The sequence below is a fragment of the Nicotiana sylvestris genome, chromosome 7 (genome assembly GCF_000393655.2).
Source record: "Nicotiana sylvestris chromosome 7, ASM39365v2, whole genome shotgun sequence".
Classification (NCBI taxonomy): Eukaryota; Viridiplantae; Streptophyta; class Magnoliopsida; order Solanales; family Solanaceae; genus Nicotiana; species Nicotiana sylvestris.
Window position 1 is genome coordinate 154526068 of NC_091063.1, and position 21774 is coordinate 154547841.

The 21774-nt window shown below is 35.9% G+C and overlaps 1 protein-coding gene across 1 annotated transcript; it reads left to right on the forward strand.

Moving 5' to 3' along the window:
* Positions 1-252: 252 nt before the first annotated feature.
* On the forward strand, positions 253-1042 carry LOC138873985 (uncharacterized). Its single transcript, XM_070152483.1, has 3 exons — positions 253-378; positions 468-626; positions 875-1042. The coding sequence occupies exons 1-3, from the start codon at positions 253-255 to the stop codon at positions 1040-1042; spliced, it is 453 nt and encodes a 150-aa protein (XP_070008584.1).
* The last annotated feature ends 20732 nt before the right edge of the window (positions 1043-21774 follow it).

Below are 21774 nucleotides of genomic sequence, written 5' to 3' on the forward strand. Positions count from 1 at the left end.
AGGCTGCCAAGCCTTCCGAACTAGAAACCTCATCCCGTGGTGAGGGAATCTCAAAAAAATGCGGGCAAGGCCCCCGTGGAGGTTGAGATCGTTCCTCCTCCTCCAACAAATATACCTGAAGGGGAAAATGCGGAGACCCCCGAAGCCAATGAGAACGCCCCGAGTGAAGAGCTCGGGGCCGCGACAACGGGTCATTCCCTTCCTTTTCCAACTTATTCTGATGGGGAAATCGAAGAAGCTAACACTCTGCATATGCCCGATCCGAGCAAAGTCCTCGAGGAAGATCCCTTTCAGGGTTGCTTTGCTGGGGTTGAGGATTCCACTGACCTTAACGACGCATCCACCATCTTAGAAGAGGCTCAATATCTCCTATCTCGGGTAAATACTTACTTTTGTTATTGTAATTTTCTCTTTCCTCCTTTTCTTTGACTGATATATCTTCATTTCCTGTATAGGCCATCGTCTAGTTTAGAGCTGAGCTGAGCCAATGTGAGGCCGAGCTTAGGAGAGTTTCAGATGAAGAGAAGGCCCTGAGGCTCCTTTGTAGCAAAAAGGAAGAGGAGCTTAAAGATCTCCGGGCCGAATTGGACAAAGCTCGGAAAAACGAGTCCGAGCTAGATGAGCAGGTAACTGTGATTTTAATAGAGTACAACCTTCTTGGCCCTACTTTAGAGGCTAACACTTCGATATCTCAGCTGCAGCAAAATCTGGATATGATTGGCAGCTCCGAGGCGAGGTTGATCAAGTCAAAACTAATTGTCATCGATGGAAGGAGAATATGGATCAGCTTGCTGCCAATAAGGAAGCCACCACAGCCCAACTGGCCTTGGCAGAAACTCAACTCTAAGGCATTAAAGCGAAGGGTCTGGATCAGTCCAAGAAAATTGAGGAGTTGGAGGTAGAGCTAGCTAGAGCCCGGGCTGAAGCTGTACAGGCTAAGGCTGAAGCTGAGAAGACAAAGGTTGCGGCTGATAAATCCATTGCCATATACTTAAGGGATGTCGCGGCCGTTCAAGGTGAGTTGAGGAAGGCCTCTGACTGATAAAAGCGTAGCAATGATTTGTCCAAGTGCCAGGCCCGGAGGGAGACTCTCGAAGAAATCCAAGCCAGAGGGTTTGACCTTGCCGAGGACATAGCCGAGGCAAAAACGCGAGAAATCGAAGCCAGGTTTCTCGTCTTTTCCGATGATGAGGGTGTAGCGAGTGGATCTGGGGATGGGGAAGGTGAAGAAGATGTTATCTAGGGAGAGGAGGCTCCCGAAGATAGAGCTGCCAAAGATGCAGCTCCCGAGGACGACACTCCCGAGGATATGAACCCAAAAATAGATTAGGTTCTCTTTTCTTTTCTATGCAAGGGCCCCTTGCAGGCATTGTAAATATGTTTTGTAAAACTTTCCTTATGAATATATAGTATTTTTTTCTATCCTTGACTTGTGTTGAATTTTATTTTGTTCTCATTTGTGGAAATCAGCTCGAGTATTGGTTCAGACTCAGAGCGTAATAAACCCTTAGGTTTTTATTTGATCGATATAATACCCCATTAGGGGTTTGTTAATCCTTGAGCTAAATTTAAACCAATTTGATGTGAGCTCAGGACGTCAAAATTCTCGAATCTGAGTTGAGTGAGAACGGGATCTCGACCTCTATATGTTTTGGCCCTTAGGCTTTTTTAAGTTGGCCCTTAGGCTCTTATATATCGGCCCTTAGGATCTTTAAGTTGGGCCGTTTTGGCCTTTAAAATGGCTATAATATTTCCCTCTTTAGGCTAAAAGACTTGGTGAAATTTTAGTTATGCCTTAGCATGTGTTTTTGTACCCGTTGAAATTTTTGAAGGTTCGATGTATCAGAACCTTATTAGTAATTTGTTTGTGTAAACATAATCGAACACCTCTTGACGTTTTTCCGAAAGCTGATGTTATCGAAGCCTTTGGATTATTCGAGGGCTGAATTTATCGAAGCCCTTAGATTTTTCGGGGGGCTGAATTTATCGAAGCCCTTTATATTTTGCTTTTGCCGAGGGTAGCCTGATTTAACCGGATTTTTGATGTTTGAAGGCCTTTAATTTATAGTGGAAGTCGGACGTTTCTAAACCGCATTATTTTGGCCATAGCCTTTAGTTTGGCCATAGCCTTCGGGTTTGTCACTTGGACTTGTTTCCCGATAACTTTCCAAATTTGTTCGAAAAGGTTAGTCCCCGAGTATATTGGCCTTGGTCTTTGTTTAGAAGGGGTGCCTCTTTGAGGTCTTATGAGTCCAAGTTTTTGATGACTCGGATATACTGACTGTCGATGACAGTCCCCGAGTATTCGGGGGTGCTTTTATGCTTTGGCTCTTGAGCCGTTTCCCGTAGGATTATAAGTGTAGAGCTCATATAATAGTAGACTTCTTTGAGACACAAGGTGTTTTTGATATTAATAGAACCCTTATTCAAATAATCGATACATGCATACATGCTTTGCCGTCGGGGCTCGACTATTCTAAATGGACACGGTTCATCTGACCGTTTGGCCCATTATAAAGTTTTCCTATCGAGGCCCTCTTAGGCATGAAGTATTATCCTTGAAAATATAACCTCCGAGGGTGATGCCCCCCAGTATTCGAGGTTGATTAAAAAAAATCCTTGGATACTGTTGAGTTCTCCTATGGTAGCACATAGTTGTTGCCTCATTAAAAACCTTGTCGGTAAAACCCATTTGGGGCAAAATCTGATCTAAGGGAACAAGAGTGCAACACATGCTTTAAAACCTAAGGCCTTCGTATAAAAAGGGTGTCTTCGAGATCGCGTGCCTTCGATAGCTTCGACCGAAAATCTGTAACAAGTTAGTTTTAAACTCAAATGTACAAAAAAATAAAGTCATACCTTAGCAGTAGTATCGTTTGAGCAATGATATGTTCCAATTGTTTGGCAGTTCTTCACCTTCCATCGTGCTAATTTTGTAAGATCCTTTACCGACGACTCCGATGACTCGGTACGGTCCTTCCCGATTCAGGCCTGGTTTCCCTTCATTTGGGTCGCGAGTGTGAGGGATATTTTTCATAGAACTAAGTCCTTGATTCCAAAATGTCGAAGGTTGGTTCTTTATTGTAGTATATTTCGATCCATTGCTTTTGCGAGGCCATCCGAACAAGCATTGCTTATCGCTTTTCATCTAATAACTCGAGGCTAGAATTCATGGCCTCATGATTTGACTTCTCTGATGCATGTCTAAACCTGGCACTGGGTTCTCCAACCTCGATAGGGATGAGTGCCTCAGAGCCATATACTAGAGAAAACGGGGTGGCCCCTGTGCTAGACTTCGATGTCGTCCGATATGCCCAAAGGACCTCGGGTAAAACTTCTCTCCATTTCCCTTTTGCGTCGTCCAGTCTTTTCTTCAAGTTTTGAATGATAGTCTTATTTGTTGACTCGGCCTATCCGTTTCCGATTGGGTAGTATGTTGTCGACAAAATTCTCTTTATTTTATGTGCTTCGAGGAACTCTGTTACCTTGTCGCCGATGAATTACTTTCCATTGTCACATACAATCTCGACGGGTATCCCGAATTAACATATGATGTGGTCCCAGATAAAGTCAATAACTTCTTTTTCTCGGACCTTCTCAAAGGCCTATGCTTCCACCCACTGAGAAAAATAATCAGTCATAAACAAAATGAATTTAGCTTTACCTGGGGCCGTTGGTAGAGGTCCGACTATATCTATTCCCCATTTCATGAAAGGCCATGGGGATAAGACTGAATGGAGTTGTTTTTCGGACTGATGGATCATCGGTGTAAATCGTTGACACTTATCGCATTTTTTTGACAAATTCCTTAGTATCTTTTTCCATGTTATCCCAATAGTATCATGCTCTGATAATTTTGCGGACCAAAGATTCGGCACCAGAATGGTTCCCGCAAGTGCCTTCGTGGATTTCTCGTAGAACATAATCGGTGTCCCTTGGCCCCAAGCATACCGCCAATGGTCCATCGAATTTTTTCGATACAATGTTTCATCTTTATCTAATGCAAACCTAGCAGCCTTGGCTAGTAGGGCCCTCGATTCTTTGTGGTTCGATGGGAGTTTTTCATTCTTCAAATAGTCGATATACTTATTTCTCAAGTCCCATATTAAACTTGTTGAATTTATCTTGGCATGGCCCTCTTCAACCACAGAATTTGATAGTTGGACGATAGTCCCCGAGACGATGTCATCTTCTTCGATCGAAGATCCTAGATTAGCAAGTGCATCAACCTCGCTATTTTTTTCTCGAGGTACGTGATCCAGAGTCCACTCCGTGAAGCGGTGCAAAGTTACCTGTAGCTTATCCAGGTACCGCTGCATTCTATCATCTCGAACCTCGAAACCTCTTATTTACCTCATTTACCACCAACAGAGAATCACACTTGGCCTCGATGACTTCTTCTCCCAAGATTTTGGCTAGCTCGAGACCTGCAATCATGGCCTCATACTCAGCCTCATTGTTAGTTAATCTAGGAGTTTTGATAGATTGCCTAATGGTATCACCCGTGGGCGGTTTTAAAATAATGCCGATCCCGAACCCCTTCACATTCGAGGCGCTATCCATGAACAGGATCATACCCCCGATGTTGTACTCGAGCTTAGCAGGAGTTATTTCTTCACTTTGGGTACAAGGGTCGACATAAAATCGGCCACAAAGTCCGCTAGGATTTGAGACTTGATGGCCATTCGGGGTTGATATTTGATATCGTACCCGCTAAGTTCGATGGCCAATTAGGCCAATAGTCCCGATAGCTCGGGCTTATGCAAAACATTCGAAGGGGGTAGGTGGTTAGTACACATATAGGATGACATTGAAAATATGGTTTTAACTTTCGAGATGCGTTTATCAATGCAAGTGCTAATTTTTCTAAGTGAGGGTACCTAGTTTTAGCATCTCCTAGAGTTCGACTTACATAATAAATAGGAAATTACGTACCTTGCTCTTCTCTAACTAGTACCCTATTTACTGCTATCTCGGACACTACCAAGTATAGATAAAGTTTTTCATCTACCTTGTGGGTGTGAAGCAAATGTGGGCTCGATAGATATCACTTTAATTCTTCTAAGGTTTGTTGACATTCCGGGGTCCATGCGAAATCCTTTTTCTTTTGAGAAAGGAAAAGAACTAGTGACTCTGATATGATGACCTCGAAATGAATCGACCTAGAACAGCTATTCGACCTGTTAACCTTTGCATGTCCTTCACACTATCCACGACTGTGATGTCCTTGATGGCCTTGATTTTATCGGGGTTAATTTCAATGCCCCTATTCGACACCATGAAATCGAGGAACTTACCCGAGCCGAATTTGAAGGAACATTTCTTCGGGTTGAGCTTCATGTTGTATTTTCTCAAGATTTTGAATGTTTCCTGCAAATGAGTCAAATGGTCCTCTGCGTAGGGACTTAACCAATATCTCATCAATGTAAACTTCCATTATTTTACCTATTTGTTCTTCAAACATTTTGTTAACTAGGTGTTGGTATGTGGCTCCTGCATTTTTTAGCCCGAAGGTCATTACATTATAACAATAAGTCCCAAATTTTGTAATAAATAAAGTCTTTTCCTGGCCCTCCGGGTTCATCTGAATCTGATTATACCCGGAGTAGGCGTCGAGAAAAGTTAGGATCTCATGGTCGGCCATGGCATCGATCATACGATCGATGTGGGGCAGTGGAAAAGAATCTTTCGGACATGCTTTGTTCAAGTCCTTATAATCTACGCACATTCTAAGTTTGTTCCCTTTTTAGGAACTACAACTACGTTGGCTAGCAACTCGGGGTACTTTACCTCCCAAATAGATCCTATTTTAAGGAGTTTGGTTACCTCGTCCTTTATGAAAGCATGTTTTACTTCGGACTGAGGCCTCCTTTTTTGCTTTACCGCTTTGAACCTAGGATCGGTGCTTAGCCGATGCGTCGTGATCTCCCATGGAATCTCTGTCATATCTAAATGGGACCAAGCAAAGCAATCCATATTATCAATAAGAAATTGAATGAGTTTTTTTCTGAGTTCAGTCAATCCCGTTCCTAGGTATACATTTTTCTCGGTCATGTATTCAATCAAAATGTCCTGCTCCAGATCCTCGATAGTTGATTCGGTAGCATCATATTCTTCGGGAACGACGAGGGTTCGGGGAGTAAGGAAATCCTCATCTTCGTCTTAGATTACCTGTTGCTTCGATTATGTCGAGGCTGGAGGCGGTAATTGCTATTTGGCCTCCTATTTACCTCCGATGCTCGATTTCTCCGAGGTCGAAGGCTCTAGTATCGGTACCACCTCCTCGATCGTGAACATTTCTTTTGAGGCATGTTGCTTTCTGTAGACTATTTTCACTCCTTCCTCTATTGGGAACTTCATCATTTAGTGAAGAGTTGAAGGAAATGCCCTCATATTGTGTATCCATGGTCTCCCGAGGAGTGCGCTATATGTCATATCACCTTTGATGATATGGAACTTCATATCTTGTATGGTCCCCGCTATGTTTATTGGCAAGATAATCTCTCCCTTTGTTGTTTCGCTTGCCATGTTGAAGCCATTCAAGATCCGGGGCGCAGGTATAATCTAATCTTGTAGGCCGAGTTGTTCCATGACCCTCGATCTAATTATGTTTGCTGAGCTACCTGGATCCACTAAAACACATTTAATTTGAATTTTATTCAAAAGGATAGAGATTACTAGGGCGTCGTTGTGAGGCTGAGATATGCCTTCTACTTCTTCGTCACAGAATGATAAGACGTCCTCAGGCACATAACTCTGAGTCCGTTTTTCCTTGGTGATTGATACCTTGGTGCGCTTGAACACATGTCATTGAGGGACATCAACTCCGCCAATGATCATATGGATTACATGTTGTGGTTCTTCTTGTTCATTTTTCCTCGCATTTCTCTCGTAGGTGATTTTTAGCACGATCACTTAGGAATTCTCGAAGTTGGCCCTCGTTGAATAAACGAGCCACTTTTTCCCTTAGCTGTCTGCAATCTTCTGTTCGATGACCATGTGTTCCATGATACTTGCACATCAAATTCAGGTTCCTTTGAGAAGGATCAGAGTGTATTGGTCTGGGCCACTTGGTGTCTTTGATTCTTCTAATAACCAAGACAATCCTGATGCATCTATGCTAAAGTTGTATTCTGATAACCGAGGGGCCTCGGGCGGGCCGGTGTGCTTATCAAACCCACTTTTATTCTTGAGTCCCCGAGAACTTTGACTTCCATCGATGATCGCTCCGAGGAGTGTTGCTGTTCGAGTCGCTGTTCCTTCGATCGACATATTGCAAATATTGTTCTTTGTTGAATCTCTACTCCCGATCGGTGTCCCTCGGGGGCTTCGCTGCAAACTTGTTAGGATGATTGTACCCGAGGAGGCTCCCAACTGGTTGTCCTCGACCCTAATCTTTGACTGATAACGATTGTGCACATCTGACCATGTCATAACTGGATATTCCATCAAGTTCTGCTTCAACTGTCGAGACGCGACCGAGCTCCTTTCATTCAGACCCTGCATAAAGGCCTGTACTTCCCAGTCATCGGAGACCGGTGGTAATTCCATTCATTCCATCTGAAACTGGGACACGAACTCCCTTAGCACCTCATCGTTCCTTTGCTTTATCTTGAAGACGTCCGATTTTCTTGTGGTTACCTTTATGGCCCCGGCGTGTGCTTTTACGAAGGTATCTGCTACCATAGCAAATGAATCAATAGATTTAGGAGCTAAGTTGTGATACCGAATCATGGCTCCCTTTGATAGTGTTTCCCCAAAAAATTCAACAAAACTGACTCGATTTCATCGTCATTCAAGTCATTTGCTTAGATCCCACAAGTGTATGAAGTTATATGCTCGTTAGGGTCGTTTGTCCCGTTATATTTGGGTATATCGGGCATGCAAAACTTGTTGGGAATGGGCATTGAAGCCGCGCTCGGGGGGAATGTTTTTTCTATGAACTTTTTGGCGTCTAGACCTTTCAAAACTGGAGGTGCCCCCGGTATCTAGTCTACCCAGGAGTTATAAGTTTCTACCTTCTTATCATTGTCTTCAATTTTCTTTTCTCTAGACTCGACCCTCTTAGTTAGTTCCTCGAGCATTCTCATAATCGTGGGGTCAGTCCTCGAGTATTTACTAGTGCAGGTTCAGTACGCCGAGTATTTACTGGTTCAGCTATGTTTGGAGTTCTATTCTGAATCTGAAGTTGAGCGATGGCGATTTGCTGAGCTTGCAGCATCTCGAATATCACTGGGAGACTGACTCCCCCTTCTTCCATTTTTGGTGTCCTTCGGCCGTCGGGCCAGGCTTCCCTGCATATATCTCCTTCTGGATCCGTGCCTAGATCTGCATTTAAAGCAATGTGTGAACTAACATCAACAGGTTCCATATTTGGCACTTCCCCTAGGTTTATCGGTGGTACACCGACTCCTGTGTTGCTATTTTTTCAAGACCTTCATTGTCTTGAATGAGTACGTTTTGTGAGCTAGACATGTTTCAGTCTGAGAATCAAAAAATTTTGACAAGAAAAAGTGTAAAAGCAACGTGTGTAATGAAAATTAGTAAAGAAATAATCATTGTTATCTTTATCCCCACGGTGGGCGCCAAACTGTTTACCTCGAAAATATGAGTAACAATTAAATTTGATCAGTGGTTTTAAAGATATGTGATTTAGTTCAATACCAATTAATGATCAAGAAATGTGAAGTAAAAATGAAAGATATAAGTGAATCAAACAATGTTACTTAGCAGTAGTGACCTCGAGCTTAGTGACCTCGAGTGGCTTAAGGCAGTGAGAACAATTAAGTATAAAAGCAAAGCAAGAACAATGAGGCTAAAGGACAATTCTGATGAACAGTAGGCAAAAAGTAAAGAGTATATTCTATGCTTAATGATTAAATGATGTTACAAATGATTGAGATCCCCTTTATATAATAGGGGAACCCTAAATAAGGAATATTTCTATTTACAGTAAGGAATATTCTTGGTACAGCTATCTAACCGCCTAGTACGGAATCGTACAATCCTATCCTGTGATTTGCGCCATGACTTTAAGGACGTGGCAGGAATCTAGCTCATTCTCGTACAAATTCATAACGGTACTATTTCGGGGTCGAGCATACTTGGCCCCGGTATTCTTCGAACTTCCATTCCAGAGCATTGCACTCTGTCTTCGAGCTCAAGCATGGTCCACTGGTATCGAACTCGACCTCCCCCGGACTTGGGCTTAGAACGGACCGTCGAGCCTTAAATCGGAGGTACATGATGTTGACCGTATACACAAGTGTTACTGAAATGTGTCAATCTTTTTGTTCTTCCATATTCATATCATATGTTAAGATCTATTAAATTCACATATCTTTTTCGAATGTGAAATGTTTATTATATTTAGGTATCATATTGATTTTTATGTTTAATTACTAAATTCGGTTAACCTTGAATATGTACATCAACGAAAAATTATTGTCAGACTGCTAAAAAAAATAACTATTATGTGTTACTAAGAAAATTCTCCCATAAGAATATTTTAATAGATAATATGTTTGTTAATTTTTTATATTTTTACTACACATATATATATATATATATATTTATAAAAAATTTAACAAAGTAAGATTGAAATAATATTTAAGTAACAAAAAAACAGAAAAATTCGAAAAACCCGATAAAACAGAACCAATCCAAACCGATATAGTTTGTTTGGTTTGGTTTTGATAAAAATCGAACTAACTCGGTCCACGTACACCCCTAACCACATTAAATTTTTAATTAAGAGATAGGGTGCAACTTGGGATTTTTTGTGGCGGTCCAAGATAATTAATTATATAATATACTACCATTATATTGTTAAGTACTTGACAAATATCATGAGTTTTAATCGTTACAAAGGATAATTGGTTATGTATATGTATATGATTGCCTGTTGAATTGCACATTGACTTCTGCATTCTTTTACAATTGATAAAGAATGAGGGGGTGCAAATTTTCTAAAAAGTAAGGTACTATATACGTACAATTATCCTATTAAAAGAATTGGCTGAAGTTGAAAAGAGGAGGAATAATTATAATTTCTGATGTACTCTTCCTGAAATATAAGAAAAAAATATTTATAAGCCAAAAAAAAAAGATAAAGATTTGTTTCACCAACGGCCAAATATGTTAAAAGCCCAAAAAAGATGAATACAAAAGATTGGGGGCAAAGATCACTTTTTAACTCGTGGTCTAAACTATTTATATTCGGTAACCGCAAAAGTTTATAAAATTTGTATATTTTTGACATATAACATATAAAAATGTATATTTACACAAAAAATATATATGGTTCAGCTGTTATTTTGAAAACGGCCGTATAATATCATTTTTCCAAAGATCTTCAACGGGGTGATCCACGTCCTTTGTCTCTTTAACATTCTTACTTGATTTTTCGTCATGGTTAAAGTAACTTAATATCATTGTTAACTTCATATATGTTGATGTGAGATATGCACTTTAAGTCGAGGGTCTATCAGAAATAGTTTTTCTATTTCTTCAAAGTTGGAGTAAAGTCCACATAGAAATTATCGTTCCTAGACTCGATTACACTAGATTTATTGTTTTCAGAGGTGATGTTACATGCACTCTAGCTTATGTCAATGAATTATGACTTTTTTTATTCTTATTGCTAGACTTTAATTTACTCATGAGATTGTAATACTAACTCATTGATTTTAATGTTTTAATTTATCTGCCCTATTCTATGTTTGCCACTGACTTGTTTTTACAATTAATTCTCTAGCAATCTCAGTTAGTTGAGCCACCCATTTTGTAGTGATTTGACGGTACTAGGTGATTATTAGTTATTTAAGGGAATTTATTAGATATAGGACAGATTTGTCTACCCTATACTCCTTGATTTAATGCTAACAAGTCTTATCATGGAGTTTGATTATTATCATTTCCCACTTTTTGAAGCAAAACATTCCACGTTCCTTAAGTTGAAGTTTGTGCTTGAAAGTCAAAGCATGAAAGTGACGGTAGAAATTAAGCTAAAACTACATTAACATAATTAGTAGCAGATCCAAGAAAATAATTAGGGATTCAAAAAACACTATACTAAAAGTTTTCTTTGTATATGTATTTACCTTTAAAAATTGGATAACAATTAAACTTATAATGTGGTTTTAAGGATATACGATTTCACCTGATATCAATTGATGAATATGAAGATTAGTAATAGAAATTATTGAATACCCTCGAACTGATTGGTGTAAGAACGATTAAAAATATAAGCAAGCTAATGAACAAGAATATAAATTAAAGAGAGAGTGTTTTATTGCTTTGATATGTCCGAATCTCAGTCCTTTACAAATGATTGTAACTCCTCTTTATATAGTAAAGGAATCCTAATTATGATATAACTCTAATTACAGAAGAAAATCCCATGATTAGCTAATTAACCGTCCTTGATTTGATCCGTTCTGAGATTTCTGCCATGATCTTCGACCAGTCACGGATATCTCGCCTTTATGTTATTATGCTATCTTCGAGTCTCATTTGGTCTCAATCACTACTGGCCTCGATCTTGACAGGTACCTCGATTCTCGAACTCGATACCTTGTCCTCGTGTCTTGGTCCGATCTATTACGGGATCTATCTTCGATCCTTCACACTAACCTCGATAAATCAGTAAAATAAGGTGAGCCTGATTTTAACCGTATACAATATAAAATATTCGACAAGTTTTATGTGTGTATATATATATCAATGCGGGGATTAAACTATTTTTTAAGAGATAAAAATACCCTTAAAATAAGTAGTTCTTTGAGAACAATAATAACTTTATTATTAGTTATTGCGTAATAATCATTGCATATTAATTACTGCATAAGTAATCCGTTCATTACTAATCATCATATAAGTAATTCTTATATTACTAATTTTTATATTATTAATTCATGCATTACTGTTTAAAATCTTTTTGCCAGAGATTAAACCCTCAATAATAGATCTTTTTTTAAAAAAAATTAACATCATGCAACTTCGAGCTTGTTGATTTAAGATTAGTACAGAAAAGAAATTAATTGTTAAACATTAATCATGTAGCACAAATGTTTTCCAAATAGCCATTAAGATAGAAGTGGTCACTCGCTAAGCTTTCACAAAGAATAATAAAATCCCATTTAGAAACATCCACTTGTGCCAAACTAACCATTAATTGCATGCTCTAACCATGTGCTCACATGACATGGCCAAGCAATTTACAAATTTATTTTTCGGCTAAAATAATAAAAAAGAAAATATGGTTAATTGTTTAATATATAAACTGTACCAAAAAACACAAGGTGCCAAGAATTTGGCATGTTAATCTTATTGCACTTATTAATATGCTCCTTTTAGGGTTGTATTGATTCCCAAATGCTACCGTCTTAAGAGTGAGAGGAAGAGCGTGAAGCCTCGATACGGTGGCGGCTGCGGAAGGAATTCAAAGAATCCTATTCATTAAAAAATTATATTGTGTAAATAAGATAAAAATAATTTTCTTATATACGGGACAGGTGCTATATATTATATAAAAGTTCAGACAAACTCAATAATTTTTGCTTATATCTTATATTTGTATTGAATATTGATTAAATATGTATAAATATTTAGTTACCTATGCAGTAACTCAAACGAGCTATGAATTAGTCATGACAAATTTTCCTAATTTTTAAACTTTACCTTTAATAAAATAACTAGACGGGCTATGAGTTCAAAGAAAAATTTTCCTAAATTTAAAACTCTGTCTCTGATTCAATTTGTGTATATATAAACTTGGCATAATAAACTGTAATTCAAAATTTACAGTCACAGCTATAATTAGATCTTCAGTGCTTGGGATTATAAAGTCCAGATCCCCTGAGAACTTAATTAATAATATGTTTGGCCAAGCTTTTGGGAGGTCAAAGATAATTTTTTTTGTCCAAAAAAATACTTTTTTAAAATTAGACGTGTTTGGCCAACACGAAAAAGTATTTTTGAGCAGCAGGAAAAGCAATTATTCTACTTTTGTGAAGAAACTATAAATTCTAGATTTTTCCTAATTTGGCATTCAAAAGTACTTTTAGAAAAATCGGTCAAGCATAATTTGCTTATCAAATACTGCAAAAAGCATATCTCAAATGAAATGGCCAAACAAAAATTGTTACTTTCCAAAATTACTTTTTCGAAAAGTAATTTTTAAACTAAGTAATTTTTGACAACTCGGTCAAACAAGCTCTAAGTCAAGATCACTTTTCATAATTTGGCTAAGTGTAGGAGCGGGCGGAGCCATGGGATGTAACAGGGTTCATCCGAACCCCTTGTGCTGAAAAACTATGTTATATATATAAGATCAAAATTATTATTTATTATACATAGTGGATACGAAACTCATTTTAAGTTGTGCATGTCCATCAATTATTAGAGCTGTACTTGATTTAATGATGAAGTACATGTGACCTAATTATTTGGAAAATGAGTTACTACTACGACAACAACAATAACAACCCAGTATAATCTCATTTAGTGGGGTCTGGGGAGGGTAGTGTGTACGCAGACCTTACCCCTACTCTGGGGTAGAGAGGCTGTTTCCAAATAGGACCCCGGCATTCTTCCCTCCAAGAACATCCCACCTTGCTCTTGGGGAGACTCGAACTCACAACCTCTTGGTTGGAAGTGGAGTTACTACTACGACATTAAGTATAATTATGCCCCAATGAAAAGGAATATTCATCATAATGAGAAAGGGAGAGTACTCTTTCAATTGGAAGAATATCCACCTGAAAAGCCATATATACTTTCATCTCTTAACTATGAGTTGCACATTCATAATTAAATTAAATTTTATTTTTCCACAATATAGCCATATGGGGTTTGAGAGTCGTGTTTAAGAGAAGAACTTTACGGGACAAGTGTTAGCGTGTCACTTGTGTTTGCCTTTTTGTGAGGTTGTTCTCTCGATATTTTGTACACCCTTCATATAGTGGATTGTTCATCTCCGCTATGGATATAGGTCTGTTGACCGAACTATGTTAAATATTTGTGTCTCTTTTGGTATATTTCTCTTTTGTTGTCGGACTTATCGTCGTTCAAGGTTTTCTTTGCTAGATTCCGCATGACACCTGATTTTTTCGGTCCTAACAAAGTTTCCTCTCCTTTTATTCAAGTATATGATGTGTCAGCTTCACGATTTCGATTTTTAATTTTTTTTTTTAAAAAAAAAATTAACGGTTTACTTTGAAGCAGAAAATTGCAAGAATTAGCTAAGCCATGACACTCATAGCACATTTAATTTGCTAAATTCCTTTTATTTGTAGTGGGGTATGAAAACATGTTTCATGTGATCAAACTTCAGTATTTTTATTATGTAACTACAGAATGCACAACTAAAATCTAGTGCAAGTGATTTATTTTCTAATGCTTTGGCTCTAACAAAGCTTTCACAACACTACCAAAAACTTTAAGAAACTTTCATAATTTGTATAATTAATAGGCATTCACTTCTCGTGGTGGTGAGGCGTTTTTGACACGGGGAAGGACATAAAATCTTACCTCCATCATCTGATGAGGATCAATCTAGTCGAGTCTCGCTAAATCCTTGAGCTTTAATACATTATGTTTAAACTTTTAACTAAGTTTTGGAGTGAGACTAGACTTGAGAGTTGAGATTATATTCACCGTATGAAAAAGACAACAAAGTTTTAAATACAAAATGAGTAAAAGAACAGATATTTCTAATTTTTCAATGTAAAGATAATTTAGAAACAGAGTTGGATAAATGTTTTATTTCTTAATTTGACAGATAAAATAAAATAAAAAGGGCCACCATTTAATTATTCTCTTCATGGAAAAATTAAAGGAGTGGTATTATATACAAAACATACCACGTTTAGCGGCAAATTAAAAACTTGGAATAGTCTGGATAGAAGTGCAATTATCGCATCCACTTTCACCCATATACTTCCTCGGTTTCTATTTATGTGATGTATAATTTAATGAATTTTTTTTATAGCCTCCATATTAAGATCACAAATTTAAAAGTTTTTTTTTTTTTCTCAAACTTCATACGAGTCAAATTACATTACATGAATTAAAATAGAGGGAGTCAATGGCCGAGCCATCTTATCCCATTTGTCCGAAAAACACTGTGTAGCCAGGTTAAAAATTATAATGACATATTATTACATATGTTGGTTCTCCTTGATTTCTTCGTAATATTTTGGCATGCCTTAGTAAAAATCACGACTCTAGCACTGAAAGGAGTACTACTTTTAATAACTAGTCCAACTACTTCAAATCGCAGAAAGCATAACAAACTATTCCATTGATCATAGTTTTGCAGATTGCAATCATCGTTCTCAGAATGATTAGATGGAAGAGCCATAATCATTTCTCACAATATTACAAAAAAAGTATAGAAAATGAAGGCTCAAGTACAATATATGTCCTTTCTTTTGTAGCTTAATCTCAACTTGATTTCGAAACAACAATGAGACCACCACCACTACAAAAAAAAAAAAAAAAAAAAAAAAAAAACTGAAATTAGCTACGAAACGTTGTTGCTAATCTGTCGCTAAAATGCTCGTAGCTAGCAGAATATTTTGATAATCCGTCGCTAATCGGATTTTTCTGTTTAGCTACAGAATTTGTTTGTCGTTAAAACCTGATTTTCCCTAAAACTATATGGGCCCTTTTAGAATATGATTGTATAATTTTTGTTCTTTCCTGAAAAGGTTAGTTTGCACTCTGTACAGAAAGAGAAGAAAAAATCATTGAAATATATGAAACATTGTCCTAGCTGCTAGATTTCTTATTCCTTTTAACCGTTTTCTTGTTTATGAATACTTAAACCATATATATTGTAAATGTAATATTGCTACTAAAGGATATTTACAGGTTTCTCTTTTGCGTAAGCGAATCATCTGCAACAACCTGACTCGAATTACTGATCGTTGGTAATCCTCACACAGCGGATAGACACTTTTTTGTTTTCACAACCTAGCTATCCCTAATTAATGATGCAAAAACCAAACCTAATCGTTCTCTCTGTAGTGGTGTTTATATAGACTTCAGGGTTAGACCTAATGGGCCGACTAATAAGCTAGCACCCCTTATGAGTGTATCAGGCTCAGAAAACTATTTTTTTTTTGCTCAAACGGTCATATTAGCATGATATCAGAAAAATATAAAATCTACTTTTTTTAAAAATTCTTTCGGTCCCAAGTAAACTTGTTTTATTTTTCTAATTGATCTGGCTAATTAAAGAGGAAAGTAAATTTGCCAATTATTATTTCTTGCATGAACTTCAGTACTTCACATGTTATCGGTGTGGCTTTGCTGTAGGCTTCAAGTCAAAGACAAGTTGCAATACTCACTAAATACATATATAACCAATAAAATAAAATAAAAAGACATTCATTTACGTTTTTCCCTCTCTCTGTACCCACTTGTACGTGGGATCTTTCATGTTTTTCCACATATAAATAACTAGGTATCAATCAACTAGTCTTTCAATTTACTACGTGAGTGGCTCGACTAATTAACACGGCTGCTAATTAAAGTGTTAAATTTACCATATATAAATTCAACTATGTGTTGAAGTGCACTTCACTATATTTTTCGGTCATTGATATAGAGTGATGCTGATATAATTAACGTTAGCAAATTATCTCGTATTTTTCTTCGATTTGACTTAATGGAGCTAAGTGTAGACTAATGGACTATGAACCAGCTAGGTTGAAATCTTAATAGTAAATCCCACGTGTCAGAATACCTCAAAATTTATTCAAGTTTACCCCTCTAATAATTTTGACTATTATTTTATAATTACCCGAAATACTTCGATTTAAATTTATCTTTTATTTTTTTAAGCTAATTTTGGACCCTAAACTGAGAGCTATATGGTTGGTAATTGACCAATTAGCCTTTGCAATAATTAAAATCCATGACAACTGATAAATCAGCAGCCATAATATAATACTATATATAGATTAATTTGGACTTAGGAATCTAACACTGCAACCGAAATCTTAAGATATATACTCTTTGAAAAACTTATATGTGACAAATGTAACATAAGTTTTCTTGAAATTCTTAGGTTTCGTGACAAATGTACGTAAACAAATAATCACCAGGTATTTTTATTGCTCACCTATAAGAATAGGCCGGTGAACTATAATTGATAATTGAGATATTGTTAATTATAGATTTATAAGATTAACCTTATCCACATGTTAATTAGTCGCATAACACATGCTCCTGTTTCCTCTGATTATAACATCAGATTTCAGTTTGTGATACTGATTCGACATTAATAAATTATTCTATAATCAACAGTTTAAAAAACTTACGGCGACTCATAAATAATTAAATACAGAAATACCTAGTAAAGAAATTACAGAGTCATGGTGCTATGGTATTCTGCCAAAATTATGATGCGGCGGAGGAAAGTATTTAGATAAGCGTTTGGATATAAATCGGATGATATTTGAAAAAATGTAATAATATTTGAAGTTAAGTTGAAAATAGGTATTTAGAAGTTGAAATTCTTATTAATTTGGTTGTTAATATTTATAAATACAAAACTCCAACATTTGAAATACAGATGAAATATTGAAAAACTTATTTGTAGAGTATTTTAAATAAAATTATATTTTTGTTGCAAATTGTAAATTAATATACTATTTTAAAAAAAAAGGACAGTCTATTGCACTAAACTCCCGCTATGTGCGGGTTCCGGGGAAGGGCCGGACCACAAAGGTCTATTGTATGCAGTTTTACCTTATTTCTGCAAAAGGTGTTTCGACGGCTCGAACCCGTGACCTCCTGGTCACATGGCAGCAACTTACCAGTTAATATAACTAACTTTCAAAAAAAATAAAAAATTCAACTTTAAATGCTTTTTTTTCAATATAATAAAATATCGTCCAAAACCCTATTACTGGGAACTTGGAAACAAGACAAGATTGAGAAACATTGACAGGAATATATAGCAGAGCCAATAGTCTGTCCCCAAAAAGTTGACAATAAATAGAATTTCCAATAAACTCTCACCTAAAATGGATTTTAGTTCTTTGTCAAAGACAGAAACATGTGGTTTAGATCATTCTAAATAGTTGACCTTTCCCCTATTGGCAAATAATTAGAGACAATCAATATTGTGGCCATCGTAATACATAAATTCAGAAATATGACTTATATTATGAGCAACGTTGGTCTTTTGCATGTCACAGAATTCAACGTTCACTATTATGCATGGAACACAAATAATTATTTCTTTAATTTAGAAATACCTTATAAAAAGGAAAGAAAAAAATACAGATTATATTATACATATACTATTATATATTTGTCTATTAGTTTTAGTTTAAGCAGTTAAAAAAGCGACTATTTAAGTTAATTCTTTTTTTAAATACCAGATGACTAAACAAACAAAAAAAATAAGTGGGATTGAGAAAAAGAGTAGAATGTATATTCACGGATTCATGAGAAAACGTGATGGGGATTAACTGTTGTGTTATTTAATTAACCGGAAGACACTTGTTAAGATTACTGATTAAACGTTAATTTAAATTGAAAAAGTGCTATGAGTGATCAGAATGATAATGAACCCTTGCAGTAATCAAGTTAAACATATAGTAATAATTAAAATTAAAAGACACTTTCGAGCTTGTCCAATTGACCATCTAATTGAACGTGGCATATATATAGAACTAACGCACCGTTGAATTTTAATCAGGATAAATTTAACTATTAAAAGAGCTAGAAGTGATTAAGCTAATGACAACTACATTGTTAATCTCCAGCTTACGTTTAATAAAATTAGTAACGTGCAACTATTTTCTATGTGGCAACTGTCAAGACATTATTTTTGTTTAATACTTAATTCTTTTTACATTTTTAGGTAGAATGTCTTAATTAATTTCGTAGTCTTAGAATTCTCGTAAACTAATCCATATGATATCAAAATGTACATGTGTTAGATTTTGAAATGTTTTGGTGGAAGTGTAGATTTGTTTCAGTTTACTATCTCTTGGTTCCTTTAAGGATACACTTATGTCATGTCTCATACTCCAAGTACAAGAAAAGCAATTTATATATCAAATAAGAAAAGGAATGTGACAACCCAAAATGACTTATTTTTTGAGTAATTTGACTATATATATATAGTTATTTATTTGAACTCATAATATTGTGATTCAAATAGTGATGTCTTTACCACTAAATTGTCATCGCGAAGAGACCACATATATATGGTTGAATATGTCAAATTATGGAGAAAATGATCTGGCCATTTATAATTTGAATAGAAAAAAATGACCTTTTCAGATCTCTTGTGTGTTACTTTTAGATCTCTTATATGTAAAAATAAAGATCTCTTATATAATAAAAAAATATTAAACTATAAAGGATTACAAAATCAATTATTTTGATTCAAGTTACGGATAAGATTAGCAAATGGCTTGTTCCCAATGAGCTGACAATTAATATTTCTTTTTTCTTTTTTTAAAGAAATGGGCTGACATTTTAAGAGTTACCTAAAATGAATTTTGGTTTGAGTCAAAACTCAAAAGACAGAAACATGTGGTTTAGATCATTCTAAATAGTTGACCTTTCCTCTAATGGAGACAGTCACTGTGGCAATCTTAACTTAACGCATTAAGTCAGAGCCGTTTGACTTTAATTTATTATGAGCAAATTAATTTTAGTCATTTGCATGTCCTAGCAGATCAAATAATTCTGCCATTTTCGAAGTAAAAGTCAAGAAAAGATTAATACACTATATCCCCCATTCAGATGTGGAAACAACAAATACTACAACTACTTAGTATTAGTTATTCCTGTTCAGATCTATATGCAATATATCTATTTATTAGTTTTTAACTTTTATTTTTTATTTATATTGTTATCTGTTTTTGGCCAAAAAGGAACTAGAGAGACTAAAAGCCGAGAGTGGTTATTCGATATATTATTATATTTATTAGGTTAGATAAGGACGCAAATAAATAGAAAAATATATAATTACTACTGCATGGCTTATTATTAAAGTGGAGAAATCATTATGCTTTGAGTTGGCCACCTTCCAAGCATTTGGATGCACACACTCACAAAGTGCATTAATTTATCTTTTTGAATAAGTAAAGGTTTGTTTAAGTAGCTGCATGTCCATAATTCATTAGAACTATATTGACATATTGGCGTTAATGATTGAATTAATCATGTGAATAAGAGTGTTCCAAGTTGAATACAGTCAGGCCCAGATAAAAGGAAGGAATATGATTAAAGTACATACCCTGAATATAGTATTCTTTTCTTTTTTTACATAAATATTTCAGCGATTAGCGATCTTGGTCTTAAAAATCTGTCTTCAGATGATCATGAAGTTACTCCGTGCCTTTACTTTTAATACAATAACAACTACGTCTCAATCTCAAACAAGTTTGGAGAACTAACAAGTTTTATGTTGGTTGACAACTTACCACGACGACTTTCTTCTTTTATTCGAACTTGAAACCGGTAATATAAGCAAGCTCCCACCGGCAGAGTTGCCTTTACTTATAAATAAAAGCCATATTCTCATCTTAATCTCTTAGTTGCCCATTAATAATCAGAGCGAGGGAGAACATATTAAAATGCTTCATGCATGTCTTCGCCACTACAAATTGAAATCATAAGCATGAAAAGTTCCTTCTCCTTTTAGTGTTGTTTGATCTGTCAACTTCACAGTTTTAAATAGAAAACTGAAAGAACTAGCTAAACAATGACGCAGATCAGACCTCATTAATTAGATTCCTTTATATTCCCCAATGTAGTATGAAAATAATATGTTCCATATGATCAAGCTCGAAATTTTTTGTTTAATGGAAGTGATTTATTTGTCAAATGTAATGTAGCTATTCTGCTTTGACTCTAACTCAGCTTTAACAGATCTACTAAAAACAAGTTTCACAAACTTTTTTTTTCAACATCCGCCGAACCATTGTCCAAATGCCTACAAAGATAATTGGTTACACTCCAAATTAAATGAAGTCAAGCGTTTGACTAAAAAAAACAGGATCCAGAAAAGCCTTCCCAATTTATTTGACAAGATGAGAAAGGAATCTTCAATCTGCTTCAATAATTTTCTCTTGTTCTTTGTTTTTAATGAGAAAAATAAGAACTTTATCATATGCAATATAGAGTTGCTCTAAACAACCAATTCAAAAGTAAAACCTTAGTCAATTGATGCACAATCGGGTAAGTCTTACTGAGAGCTACATTTTAATTTACACAAAAAAATTGAAGAACCCATCTTCAAGACTTGAGAATGAGATAAAACTCCAAACTCGAAGAGATCATTGAACCATGAATGCTCTGGTATAGAGTTGATTACTTGTTCAGTAATCAATCGTGACTCTGAAGTGAACCATCATCTAAATTAAAGTCCTTCCACCAATAATATATTTGAATCACATATTAGACAACTTTGGTAAGTTACTAGAATGTTAATCCGATTGCTACTTCTTGAATTTGAGATATACCTTCAGTCTCTTCTATTTTTTATTCTCTCTTCAATCGATTGAAGTTGTAATCACTGCCAGCACTCAAGTGCGTAGCTTAAACTAAGTACCATACGAAGTATATGGCAAAGTGCACTTTCTAAAAAGTTATGGATGACAAAGCTTAAGGATATAGCAAAATGCACTTTCTAAAAAGATATATGGATGAAAAAACTTTGAAAGAGGTCTTGTTTCCCTCAAGTCTCTATTTTCCTCTTTTTTTCCAGAAGAACATTTGTCCTTTGAGCTTTGAAAC